We start from the raw sequence: 14,859 nt of genomic DNA on the forward strand, positions 1-14,859 counted from the left end.
GCTATCTTATACAGAAATCAATGATGATGCAACAAGCCCTGGACAACACTGCAGACTTTCTTGGCCAGTCTGGCCTCTCGCTTTTTGATAAGTCAGCTCATATCGACGTCGGAAAAAAAGAAAGACTAGAATCAAGAACTACCCCAGATTGCACATTGTGATCCACATAGCTGGACAAATATGCCCGCAAGTCAACGTCCACAAATCCTCAGCAAGTGTAAACCCATGACGGCAGAGCCAGCACGTGGGTGAAACAATTATGCAATGCCTGGACGCAACTTCCACACCTGGTGAAAAGAATAATCTCGAAATAATGGGGGTGGACGAGTGGATACTATAGAAAATCGCAGATGCTTTGCTTCTGTCAAAGGTATGGTACGGTATGAATTACCTGCAGCACACAAGAAAGACAACTCATCGAATACAGGCATAGGGTAGTAATAACAGGTCTTTCCAACTGTACCATGCTTGAAGATCTCTATGAGAAAGAGCTAACGAACAAGCCCCTAGACAGAGTGGAATTGCTGCCTGCAGCACAAGTTCTTTGTCTCAAGAGCTCAGAACCTCGTACTAAGATAGTATGCCCGCTAGCATATGAGATGCAAAGACGACTACCCCTCCCTTCAGAAACACAACCTCGGGAGTACCTGAACTTGAAACACAACAGGCCCGTACCGTGGAATATGGGGGTAAACAATTAGGCCAGGAGACTATATGCAACTGCCAAACACACAGAGGAGGCTGCTAATCATGAAGATGCAAGCAAACATAAGGCAGACATAGTACACTGATGTGGCAATAGCAGTGTAACAGTAGTGTGGCACTACATAAAACTAAACCCCATATAAGTGAGTACCATTCCAGGTCATCCTACACCTAGAAAAGCTAAACTGAAAGCAATCAAAGCAGCACTTGTAGTGCAGATTACACCCTGCACAACACCCTGCATGGATTCACCAGAAACTGTCTGGGCCTGCACATGACACAAGATTGACAGGAAAATCAGAAGATTGACACGTGACTTGCAAGCACATGGCCAGAAATTAAATTACAGGATACATAGCCATGCAAATATTTCAGGACACAAGCGGGCTTATAAGCCTGACATAATAACTGAAAACTAGATGAGTTTGTGTGTATTCATTATTAACTAAAGTGCAACAGATAGACAAGAGACAAGAACGAAGCGCTCTGTGTGTTCACTTCGTGCCTGTCCATTACATTTCTGTTGCACTATAGTTAATGAATTCATAAGGCTGCACAGGAGAAGAATGATACCTCTGCCCAAGGGCCCGATCTCACATCCAAATCCACACGTGTGCACACACACGCACACAAATGTTGCAAGAGTGCATAGCATGAAGCAGTATCAACAGGATGACACTAGATATGGAGGAGGACTAACTTTCAACAGAGGTTCATTTGTAAAAATGTGGCGAGTTATACAAATTACCAGAAAAAAAAAGGACGATGAGCAAAACTAGAACAAGCTGAAAGCAGGAGCCAACATCTCGACTAGTGGACTTGTCTTCTTCAAGGTCCACGTTTGGAAACGTTGGCTCCTACTTTCACCTTGTTCTCATGTTGCTCATCGTCTTGAATTTCTATCTCCTGCCTTCCCCGAGTTTTCCCCAGAAAAAGAAAGACATCTTTGAAAGATAGATAAAAATGGGTGCTTGATGCAGCCAAACATAAATAAAAATGCTACAGAAAGAAAATAGAGAAAAATTCCAAGTGCAGGAAAAATTCATTACAATTGCCAATCCTGCATGCCAGCACCTTTCAAGAAAACTGATGTTATTCCAATAGATAGTCTGACAGCTTGCTTATGCAAGCACATTCTTCTAGTTCCATGCCATTGGGAAAAAAATGAGTTTCCTGGAAGGTAGCCACATGCACACTTGGTGATCACAATGTTTTTTTCCCTGGACTTGTAAATCTATATGTATTTTCTCCCTTTCCTGCTTTTATGTTTGGTTTCATCAAGCACTAGTCTTTATCTGGTTTTATTGTTGTACTACTTTGTGGTAACCTTTATAGATCATTGCATTTTCACTATAAACCTTTAATTAGAAGTCAGCATAACCTGTTCTTAATGCTTCACACTGTACGTTCTTGCTACATTGGCCAAATAAGAGATTTTATAAGGTATCATGAGGGCCATTAAAGTGACTTGTTGCAGTCTAAAATAAACGAATAGCCTGGCTTCAAATGGCACCAGAGAACACATCGGACAAACAAGAAAACCGAGATGATCTAACAACCAAAGTTTAATGCACACACCGAGTTCATGCTCGCTGACAAGCAATAGACTGAACATACACAAAAAGGAGAAGCAAAGATTCATGTGTGTTTCCTGACAGCAAATGCATCCATTTCTAACGGAGGCCGTGATGACAAGATTAACGCAGCATTTTTAGATCTACAGCTTCTGTAATTTCTCTAGGCAGCCGATCTGCACAGAATGCTAGATTCTTCCTCTACAATGCACGCTCAGATGTGGAGAGTGCATTGTAGAGGAAGAAGCTAGCAATCTGTGGAGATCGGCTGCCTAGAGAAATTATGGTGCTGTAGATGCAAATACACTGGGAGAATCTTGTGTCAGCATGGTCGCTGTTACACTTTCAGAGATGGATGCGTTTCCTGTTGAGATCTGTATGGACACACATCAGCTCTTGCTTCTGCTTTTTGTGTAAATTTGATTTATTGGTTGTCGAACAGCATTTACTCGGCATGTTCAATAAACTTTCATTTGTTAATACACCCAATGATTGTCTTGGTCTCTAGCAGAAAGGTGTTCATTCTTTTTACAGTGAAGCTGTGTATGCCTAGGCGAAACACTCATGGTCCGATCCCAAAAACCCTAGTGTAGGGGTATGAGCCATTGTTTAAGGGGGTGTGAGCCATTGCATTCGTCTTGCATGATGGACGGAGACATTTCATGTTGGGTAGACATAAAAATGCTTATGCATTTCAAACATACATTTATCTGCGTATTATTGCAGGGAAGGGACACAGAGAGGGATGGGGTTAAGACAAGATCATGATGTCATTATTATCTCGCAGCGAAGGTGTGATGGGCCATTGGCTACACCGATAGTGACGTCGTTTCTCTCTAGCAGCAGAGTGCGCGTGCAGCAGTCTCTCTCCGACTTCCCAAGAGGTTCGAAAATGTGTCCCTGTATTTAATTAAATGAAATGTGCAGCCCTGGTGTGTTACTTCGTAACTACAGTGCATAACTGAGTCATAAACATTATGATTAACGCATTACAAAACACAAGTGCGTAACATAATCCTGAAAGACTTTTATGGACCCGCTGGATTAACACAATGAACCACTCATTGCACATTCCATGATGGTGATCTTGCAAAGTGCACTGTGTGGCATTCCAAACAAACAATGTGATAAACCCAAGCCAAACATGTGCATAACCTCATTAAGAAACACAGACATAACCAATAATATAGAAAGACTTGAATAAACCATTGGAATTAACCCAGTGATAAACACCAGGGCTGCACATTTCAGCTTCGCTGGTTTACCGTCTGTACAGGGTGCATGGGCAGTAACTTTATCTGTTATTGTTTCTTAAGTGTTGTATAATGTTGTGGCAGTAAAACACGTTGGGCTAGTTGGTTCAATGTATTGGTACTGCTTTTTTTGCTGTTTTTTTCTTAATGTTGTGCCCTTCTTCCTTTTGTAACAACTTTTTTATTCCCCCTTGCATAATACTCCAACCTTAATTGCAGCCTGCGAGGTATATAAATAAATAAGTACATAAGCACGTCATTCATTCATCTGCATACACCTCGCACCATTCCTTGCTCAACAAATGTCACTTTGTTATGTCTCGCAGCGTGCATCTACATTAACTGCCGTTTGCATTTCGGTATGGTTTGTGGACAGTGTAATGCATAAAGATTATATGAGATTAAGGTTGTGACCTATGCGGTGCATAAGCAAACCTTGCAAAAGATGACATGTTGGATTGTTGAAAATAGGACAAATTGTATATATCGCAGTTACTTTAACAGCATTTATTTGACCACTTGACAAAAACTTCACTTCGCATAGATTCCAACACGTACACTGAATCTGCAGTTTTCTTTTTTGCTTATTAATGCAGTCGTTACTGCATGGCCACATTGTAGATTTGAGAACAAAGTGAAATAAGTTTGTTTGTTGCAATATAACAATATGCGTAGACCACTGCGATTGTAACACGAGAACTTGATACAAACATGCACACTATAGGATGCAGACAAATGCTCAGGACAAACTCCAGAATGTTTGCATCCTGATACTTATGAAAGTGAACGGTTTCATTACATGGCTGTCAATGAGAGGGAGAGAGAAAACTTAATTGTGTTCGTGGAACAAAGACGCATTGATAAGCTTAGACATATAGTCATTGCTTAACAATTTCGAAATGAATAATTATAGCTTGCTATCGACATTGAAGCAGCCATTCGACAGTAAGAAAAGGAATCAGTTTTTCCAGCTCTGAACATTGAATTGCAGGAAATGCAAGCAGGCATAAAATTCTGCCAATATTATGTTCAGGAATACCAAATTGGAATAAACATTGAGACTTGCATTTGTACTTTCTCTGGCTGAGCAATCTAGTTTGAAATGACTCCCATAAGCATGCCATAACAATGTTGGTCTAATACAGGTTAAATGCATAACCAGCTTAAGAAATCTGTATGATTGCTATAAATTACAGTGAAGAAACTATAATATCTAATAACATTAATAATATAATAATAATATTTATTTCCACAAAACAGGCTAACCGTGAGAGGCGTGCGAGGCTGAGCAGAAAGCTGAAAAATTCCACGGCAAGTGCGCCTGCCGTGGGCCTACGATCCTGCATTATGAATAGCGCGTATTGATATGGTCTTCTTGTTAGAAGTTCCGAGTATGCTACCAGCGCGAGACACGGGACAACAAAGTGGACGAGAAGCGTGTCTTTTAGAATGCTATGTTACAACGTACAGGTTTCTACAAAAGTGACGGTAACTGCTCGAAACATTTGATGCGTCTGCTTTTGCGCCTTTAGAAATATTCAGAGAGGGCTCCCATATATATATTCGCAGCGCAAGCACGGCGATGGACGAACCAGGCTAACGCTAAGGTGTGATTTCACAACACAATTTTCATTCCACGTCGTAATAACACAGATCGTTTGAGGCTTCGTTCAGGGCCACACGCGGGCGTTCGGCTTGGTGCTTCTTGTTGCGTTTGGCGTAAGAATATGGCTAGGAGCAAGCACCACATATGCGGGCAATGACGCATATGCAATGACGGGCAATATACACGCATCATTTCTCCAGAAGCTGACGCCGAGCACGGGTAGCGCGAGGATCTTGTTGGGCTGACACGACAACTTCGTGGCAGCCGAATTCCGAATACTGCATATGCGGTGAGGGTAGCTATATGAACTTGTCGATAGGTCATCTTGTAGATTGTTGTAGCACAGGCAGAACGAAACGGTCATAGAAGGTAGATAAGACAACACACAGCGCTGAACCACAGAATAAAGAACCGCTGAACCACCTGCGAACAGCTGTTTACGTGCGCGATGTCGGACTGAACTACAGAAACCGCCGTCGCGCACCCCAAGACTAATCCTAACTAACGTTTTTAAATTAGTAAACGTACATAATATTTGCTTCTAATCAAGAGAAGTCAATAATATTGCAGTGTAAACGTTTTATTGACTACAATAAAAGAATTATGCAGCGTGTGCCACGAAACCTGGCGGTAAGCAACCCTGGGCGTCGCACCAGCCGCATTGTTGAAATCGCAATCATGGGAAATGAGCCCTCTAAAAATCGCATTGCCACGCGTGCGACAGCACCGATTTTCGTCGTTGCAGTCGCAGCATGTGAAATAGCCTTAACATGGACGGTTGGACTGGCTTGACACGGGTGGTGCGGATCCAGGCGGCTGCACACGATTACAAAAAACTGCGGCATTACCGGTGTAGCCGCACGCAAATCATATTGGCAGGTTGTCGGGAGTATGCCACCGGCTCGCAGGGCGGCGTGTTTCTATTTACGCCCAAGCCCAATGCTCGACCGCTGCGGCACCATGCGCCACTCGTGTGTACCACGTTTCTAGGTACTTTTTCACCGAATCGCCACAGCGAGCGCCCTAGAATCTTGTAGGTACTTGGTGGGACTAGGGAGATGTTATGCCTGGGCGCACAATCTGCTCACCCAGCTGTCGCTAAGAAAAAATTGGTTTTTCAAAGCAAGCCGCCTAGGCTGTTTCGAAATAAGAGTTGCGTGCGGAAGCTGACACAACACTGGATGACATTTTTCAGTTTGGATAAGGGGATAAAGGGATGTGATAAGAAGTGGGTCATGGTATGCGAGGCGCTTCGATCAACAAAAGCTGGGATAATGGTGGGTTTCTCGCACCATGAGCCACATCATCGTTGCGCTCAAGCTTCCTTTCCTTCTTGACATCACTATCTCTCTTCCAGCAGAAAAAATAGCAAGGCACGGGCGCCACACACGACGCGTATTAAACGGCCAGGAGGAGGAGGAGGAAGAACTTTATTAAAAGCACCAGTCAATGAACGTCAGAAGAGAAATGCTTCTCCCCCTTCGCCCCTAGCCGTCGGCCGGAATGCCTTGAGACGCAGCAGCAGCAAGGGCTTGACCGATGATGTCCCGCTGGACGTTGGGGTCTGGGCTGCGGAGCAAAGCCTCCCAGGATTCTAGAGTTCGCGAGCTATCATGTTTGGCCGGGCATGTCCACACCATGTGAACCAGATTCGCTGCCTCATCACAGAACCTGCACTTTGACCTGTACACTCCTGGATGCCACTTGCTGTAGAGTACGGGGTTTGGAAAAACCCCCGTCTGCAATTTCCTCCACATAACCTCATCTTTCTTACTGAGCGTTCTGTCCGCTCCCGGGTAGATTTGGCGATTTAGTCTGTAGTATGCTATGATTTCATGGTATGCGCGCATATCCTCTCTTCTGATTATAGTTTCGGTGGTTTGGGGGCTTCCGGGGGTCGACCGGTAAGTGAGACCTCGGGCGACCGAATGAGCCTCCTCGTTCCCTCTAAGTCCCTGGTGAGCTGGTGCCCAAACGAGCAGAACAAGCTGCCTGGGTCCTCCTTCCCTGTTTAACATACGGATGGCAGTCTCCGTCACCCTCCCCGATTCGTAATTTCTCACAGCGTCTTTGGAGTCGCTGATGACCACATTTACCCCCCTTTGGCTGAGGGCCAAGGCTATGGCTACTTCCTCAGCTTCAACCGTCTCGACGCCACTGACTGTGCAGCACGCCACCGGTGTTCCATCTTCTCTAACCGCCACAGCCGCGTGTGCCGCTTTGCTTGCATATTCCGCAGCGTCCGTATATAGGACGTCCTGTCGACAAGTGTATCTAGCTTGTAATGCCTCTGCCCTGTCTTTACGTCTGCCGTCGTGAAAGGCAGGGTTCATGTTTCTGGGTAGCGGAGGTATTTTTATCTTGTCCCTGATCTGTCTGGGTATGTCGCCTGAGCGCACTTGCTCATGTTTTGGCTCGTAGCCTAATTTCTCTAAAATTTTCCTACCTGTTTTAGATCCAAGTAGCCTTTGGTGCTGCGCGGTAACGGCAGCCTCAGTTCCTCGAGAGTGTTCGACACACCCAGCTGCATAAGTTTGCCGGTGGGCGTGTTCGGGGGGAGTCCGAGCGCGACCTTGACACTTTTCCTAATAATGATTTCGAGCTTGTTCCGTTCTACAGAACTGAGCTTGAGGTAGGGTGCCACGTACACTATCCTACTGATTACAAAGGCTTGTGCTAGCCTCAGGAGATTCGCCTCCTTCATCCCAGCGTGCCTGTTCGCTATTCGCCTGATAAGACGACACGTTTGATTTGAACTGGCTTCTAACCTAGCAAGCGTTTCATAATTTTTCCGGTTTGCCTGAATCCTCAGCCCGAGGACGCGGATACTGTCGACCGCGGGGATCTCGGCGCCGTTAACGTACAGGTGGATGCCCGCTTCGCGCCTTTGGTGAAGCCGCTGTTTTCCGGGGGGCATCAGGAACAGTACTTCCGACTTTTCGGCCGAACATTTAAGCCCTTTGGGTTTCAGGTACTCCTCGATAATGTCAATTGCATTTTGCAGGGAGCTTTCAATTTGCCCATCACTGCCCTTGTTTATCCATAGTGTTAAGTCATCCGCGTATATGGTAAAGTTTAGATTCTCAATTTCCCCCAACCGTTCGGGGAGTTTCAACATGGCAATGTTGAAGAGGGTAGGTGATAAGACCGAGCCCTGCGGCGTCCCCACGTTACCCAGGTCAATGCTCTTTATAGATTCTTCCCCTATCGTGAGAGTGGCTTTCCTGTTGGTAAGAAAGTCCTTGATGTAATCGTACACTCTCTTCCCGACATTGAGCGAGTTCAAATTCTCCAAGATGGACACGTGCCTCACGTTGTCGAATGCCTTGGCCACATCTAACCCCACGATCACTTTCGTGTCTCGCGTTTGCTTGTCTATAATTTGGTCTTTGAGCTGCAGCATCACGTCGCATGCCGATAACTTTGGTCGAAAACCGATCATGGTGTCCGGATACAGACCATTGTCCTCCATGTACTTGTGATGTACCATCACCGATCGTTCTTGGGAAAATGAATATATACAACAATTATTACGTATTGGGTACGGTGTTAATGCTCGATCATGCCGCTGTCTTATGTTATAACCTGAGGAAAATCGAATAACTGTAGATGCATCAACCTTAACATCTCCCACTAGTATTTGGTATAGAAATTTTAAATGTGAATGACGGTTTCTCGCGGCTAGACGATTAAGGTTAGCTCTGGTTAATACGTATGTGACAGATGTGCGGTCATAACGATTGTATGTAACACGAACTGCTGTTTTCTGAATAATTTCTATCTTTTCAATATTCGTTTTTTTGAATGGATCCCAGATAACAACGGCGTAACTAACCTAAGCAGAATCACAGATTTATACTCAAGAAGACGGAACTGCTGGTTAACAAGATGGGGCTATAATTGATTGTCATTGAGCGATCGCTAGATTTGAAGATCGACACAATTTGAACCACCCCCCAGTCTTGAGGAATGGAGTGGGATGATAGTGATTGTGTGAAATGGGCAAATATAATTGGCCAAAGGCTAGCCGATATATTTCTTGATATCTTGTTGTTGAATTCGAGCAGATCAGACGCCGAAGAAAATTCTCATTATATAAGAAGATTCTTATATAATGAGTAAATTTCTGCTCCTGTAATAATTATTTCTGACGTCGCTATATCACTGCGAATGTTAATGAACAAACTTGCGTCTCGTATTTTTTTAGCAAATATTGGTAGTAATTTTGATACATTTTGTGTAGCGTTGCCATGAACGAAAAGCAGGATTTTCGTCAACATTCACATAGAGTCCCTTTTTCTGGCAGCATTCCGCTTGAGTCGCACACCCTCGTTCAATGAGTGGCGTCGAAGCCGTTCTGTCACAGTTAGCTCTCTTGTAGCACATTTTATACTTGTCCCTGATTTGGCGTCTACTAGGTGAGATAGCAAGGACACCGGTAATAACATCATGGTCAAACAGATCATCAATCAAGTTAGAGCAAGAGTTGAGATTATTTGCTCAGATGAGATCCAGAATATTAACAGATGAAGCCGTCGTCCTTGCTGGACGAGTGATTGGCTGTGTTAAAGAAAGGTCCAGACAATTTAGAAGAAAACAGTGCTCTTATGTGAGAATTGGTGGAACAGATAACATCGGCTAGTTACTAGTCGAAAAGTTGAAATCTACAAAAATAAGCAAAGTGCAGTCGGGACAAGTGATTGACTACAAGGCTGAGTAGTCTTTGAAATTCGTCTGAAAATCTGCTGCTCATATTTGGGGGTCGACAAAATACATTGAATAATAATAATTTAATATCACGTTTCATCGTGATCTATATACATACTAAAAGAAATGTATTGGAACATCTCTGGCAATAAATTCCTTTCTAACAGCTACTAAAACACCTCTGCCCTTTTTTTGTACGTTTGGGCACAAAAGAAATCAAATTAAACTCCAACCAACAACACAAAATAAGCTTATCGGGCACTGAGTCATCAATCCATGTTTCAGTGAGTATGACTAGTGATGCTGAGCATGAGTCGATGATGGATCATACAGCGAGAGAATTAGGAAGCACGCTTCTACTAATCGTGAATGGGAAGAAAATACTGTTATCCCGTTAATACTTGCAATATGCAATAAATTGCAATATGTGCCATAAGGTAATTAGTTTAAAATTTAATTAGTGATTTTTGTTAATTCGTAGATTATATATTTCATTTTTTTCTTCAAGTAATGTGCACCTATTCCAGTAAACTAGCTCACGTACGGGAATTGTGTTATCTGCCACAGGCAATTATAAAAACTTGTTGAAAGTGTTCACTGAAACATCCTATTAGCAGGGTAACGCTGCTGCAATATTCGCATTCTGCCGCATGGTGCCTGTCACCAAGCAACCGATCGGCTTTGTACTGCAAGCTTTGTCGCTTCACTGCTAAGAACTACTGGGGCCGAATTCATGAAACTTTCTGTTCGTATGTGTTCTGTGCCATTGGCCGGTGACCTTGGCTAATATTTCCATTATCGGAACTGACTGACATTTTCTCTTACCAACGATTCTAGCGTAAAGAATTTTTTGCAGATTCGGGCCCCGGTGTCATAGGTCTTCGTTGGCATTGGCTCCCCCCTTTGTATTGCAACTTAATAATCAACATGGACCAACACGGAAACAAAAGATGCAGGAAACAGTGCCTGTTACACGTAGTACGTTTGCTGAGACATAGGTAGTAGCGCTAACAAGACTAACGAAAAAAAGTTGGGAGAGGACACAGCGCTAGTGTCCGTCCTGCCGCTAGTATCTGTCTAGCACTCTGTCCTGTCCCAACTTTTTTTTCCTATTAGTATTGTTAGCGCTAGTAACTATGTCTCAGCAAATGCATCCGCACCAATTAGCTCAACTGTCTGCGTTAAGGTAGTGCGCTTGCACACTGTAGTCGAAGTTGGCAGGAGCCCCAAGCTGCCGGCGCACCTGTGCTGTAAGAAAGATTTGGCGGTGTTCAGATGATACAGACTTGGCAGTGTTGCAAGGAAGCGCAAGAGCACTGCGGTATATCCATAGCAGATATCATATGATAATTTTGTCTGACGCCATTGTCTGGCTTTATTGGCGTCTTGACGTTTGCTTGTCCTAAAGTATGCTTATAACTATGCGAAAATTCGTCCTTGCTGCCCCTCCTCCCACTCCTACCTTCCTTTTTTTTCTGTTTCTGTTAGAAATCGCATTTTAACAGCATACGTAGTTGTCGCATTAATATGCGATCATTACTTTCGTTCTTTCAATTTAATCGCTCAATGCGGAGCGGTGCAGACCTTGTTGGAAGATGTGTTAAGCTAGCCTTTTTTTTTCTTCTCGTACCACTTAGCGAATGCCCTATTAGCCTAGGAACCCATGTTCAATGTCGAGGCTAAACACTTTTGACACCCCAGTCTGAGTCAAGCTTTACGATTCGGATGCAATTTTATGGACACACAGCTGCAATGACACCATAGCGGGCGCTACACTACCAGAACTAGAGGCCGAAGTTACAGTTTTTAGCTCATAAGTGGTCTTTACCATTGGCCGACCACCTTCACTGGATTGGCTTTTACGAACAATCCTAACTTAAGGGCTTTTCTGTGAACACGTGCCGAGATGCGAGCAGATCGTCTCAGATTTCGTGCAGTCGGTATTACACCCGGCTGCGCGCACGGACTTTTTCGTTACGATGAAAGATCGCAGCGGCACACAACGCTGCAGCAACACAGAAATGCGTCATCTGAAATTCAGAATCCACTAAGTAGTTAGTACTCTGCAGAGCGTTTCGTAAAAAAAAAAACGCCTCAATCTGGACAGTATGCTTACTAGCGTTGACCAATGGGAAAGGGCATCATATAATATAAAGGATTATTTCCCACAAATTTTATTCTTTTTTATCACCCATGACAACGAGTGGCCGATACCGGCGATAGACGTAGGCGTGGCGTCCTGCCCATCAGTGACAAAGAGCAATATAATAATAATAATATTTGGGGTTTTACGTGCCAAAACCACTTTCTGATTATGAGGCACGCCGTAGTGGAGGACTCCGGAAATTTTGACCACCTGGGGTTCTTTAACGTGCACCTAAATCTAAGCACACGGGTGTTTTCGCATTTCGCCCCCATCGAAATGCGGCCGCCGTGGCCGGGATTCGATCCCGCGACCTCGTGCTCAGCAGCCCAACACCATAGCCACTGAGCAACCACGGCGGGTGACAAAGAGCAAAACGAATGACAAATAAAAATAATCGTCACATATTACGCCATTGGTAATTCTGCGATAACAAAAATATTTGCAAAGTGCAGTCCTGAGGTCAAATTCACATTTCTTTTTCTATTATTCTCTATGCTCGAGGTGCATGAAACCGTCATTCACCGGCGTTATGATGCTCGTAACCACGTTTGGCCAGCACGTGTTCTACGAAAAGCTACAATAACCTGCGAACTGTTTTGAGAATCCGGCCCTTGTTGCTAAGCGGTGTGCCGTCGACCCGTTCACGTTTGCATTCATTTTGCCAAGTCGGGTTGGGGTGAGTCAACCTGCCCATGTGCGCACATTTAATCACAGCAAAGCGCAACCCTTTTGCGAGCCCCACAGGTAAATACAGCCAGACAAGCAGACTCGTCCAACTTTTGTTGTGTTCACGGGTCGCGCTGACTATCTAGTTTTCTGTGCTGTGATAACGCTTTCGAATATGTCGCAGCTACCGTCATCGAATGCTTGCTCTTTCGCCCTTGGGCGTTTCCACGTGGCGCAGAAAGTGGGCAGCCTGAACGTGAACTCGCCTGGCAAAACCATCTACCCGGGGGACATCGTAACACACGTGGACGACATACCTGTGGAGTCGTTCACGCAGACCATGATGAAGACGACGCTGACCAAGACCAAGGCCGAGGTGAAGATCACCATCGCGGCCATCTCGCCGCTGCGCAAGCGGCGGCCTTCGTACACGCGCCTCCACGAGACCGTCATGACGGACACCAATGTCGAGACACCTTCGTCAGACGCCTTTGTCAACGAGGGCAAAACAGAATGACTCTGTCGCGCCCTCACGTCATCTGTACATTCTGCTCATTACACTGTTTATTACCATCACCCCACGCACTGTTCTCCGCGAGTGAAAAGCATCTGCCATCCAACAACAGTGCTGTGTCTTCGCGTCTTTACTTTCACGAAAATGATGGGAAAAGAGGTGCGTGAGCAGCGTCCGAGCACCTGATTCGTGAGCTGAGCCAGAGCATTGTTAAAGCCTTTGTGGCATGCCTCCAGTTAGGCCCGGTAACCAGTAGCCCCGTTGTGAGGAACTACAAAATTTTGCAGGCTGCCCATGCCGTTTCGGTTTTCGCATAGGCCGTACAGCGGTTTGAAGACATCTAATTCGGCAGCCAATACAAGTACGAGCCCTCTATGTAAACTACAGAACGCCAGCGTGCGAAACAGAGAGTCAACTTGCGGTATTCACTGATGCACGGCCGCTCCATGCCAGTTTTTCGCTTGAATTGCTGTCAGAGCTATGTGTACTGTCCCATTATGTTAAAATGCCAGGCAACGTACTCAGCAAGCGCTTCATCAAGAATTGACGCACGTCTCCTATGGCTCCTCCGCTGTAAACTCGCGCCTGTTCTCTCATTTGGCACTTCAAATGTTGGATTTCGGTTATAAATTCGTCGAAGCGCGGCACGCTGGTTATACATACACTTGGAGACATCTACTCAAACAAGGAAGATAAAGGAACATGAAAATACAAAGTAAAAGTTCGCAGTGCAACGTAAAATATTTTGTGACACATAAGTGAATTAAGCGCAAGGGCTTCCCATCTTTAACATAGCATGTGCATTCTTTGTCCTAGCTGTCCTGAGTATACCTTCATTCAGGAAGGTGTTTGGCTTTCAAAGGGTGCTTTGACAATCTATGTTTACGAAGGTTTAGAATATACGGTAGACTTGCCCGAGGCTATGGATTGTTGGTTTTGTGACATTCTGCAGAAGATATCAAATATGCCTGCTGGTTTGGTACGTTTGCGACAGAATGTGTTGCCCGTTGTTCCACGTTTATGTTGTCGGGAACATGCTGACCGAAATCAGCGATTGCGCCACGTTCCTGTCGCGTCATCGACGTTGCTTTGATGTTAAGACAGATTCATCATTGTCAACGAATCCAAGCGGAGTTTTGTGATGCATGTTCACTCATGGACGCAGTTTTATTATTGTATGGAGCGCGGTGATTACTGCGCAATTAACTTGTAGATGTGTTGACTACTTTCGCGAAATTAAATTCCTCTTAGTGAGCGGGCATGCATGGAGTGGTTCATACTTATTTTGTGAGCAATGGGACCGTCTGACAACCATTTTCTTCTGTCTCTTTTCGCATAACGCTTACGGGGTAACTGTGCTGCCACATGTGCAAATTGTTTTCCATCATGAAAATAAAATGTGCTATTTATTTATTTATTTATTTTACTACTGTCATTCGCCCGAAGGCTTTACAGAGACGAAGGGCAAGAATAAATGTAAGTGTTAGTCGCAGTCTTGAACTTGGAATTCTGGGTGTTCGCGATGGCAGTGGTGGAGGCAGGGAGATGGTTCGTCTTCCGAGGTACGTGGTATAAGTGAGTCTGAGTAAATTTTTGTGCGACAAAGGTGTCACGAACTCGTTGGGAATTATCAATACGATATGACATGTACGATGGCCGACGAATCAGTTCTTCCCTAAATATGTGAT

General features: G+C 44.6%; 1 protein-coding gene across 7 annotated transcripts in view; it reads left to right on the forward strand.

The window, feature by feature from the left end:
• The window catches only part of LOC135905851 (microtubule-associated serine/threonine-protein kinase 2-like), a 92,256-nt gene extending 77,730 nt beyond the window's left edge, over nucleotides 1–14,526 (forward strand). For 4 of the 7 annotated variants that reach the window (XM_070541422.1, XM_070541426.1, XM_070541429.1 and 1 more), the window contains one exon: nucleotides 12,900–14,526. In XM_070541422.1, the coding sequence (XP_070397523.1) occupies nucleotides 12,900–13,338 (439 nt within the window). In that variant the 3' untranslated portion in view covers nucleotides 13,339–14,526. Of the gene's footprint in view, nucleotides 1–12,895 lie in introns of all 7 variants that reach the window. The other 3 variants (XM_070541436.1, XM_070541440.1, XM_070541430.1) reach the window with 3 other exon arrangements.
• Nucleotides 14,527–14,859: the final 333 nt, after the last annotated feature.

The sequence above is a fragment of the Dermacentor albipictus genome, chromosome 1 (assembly GCF_038994185.2).
Source record: "Dermacentor albipictus isolate Rhodes 1998 colony chromosome 1, USDA_Dalb.pri_finalv2, whole genome shotgun sequence".
In the NCBI taxonomy this organism is placed as follows: domain Eukaryota; kingdom Metazoa; phylum Arthropoda; class Arachnida; order Ixodida; family Ixodidae; genus Dermacentor; species Dermacentor albipictus.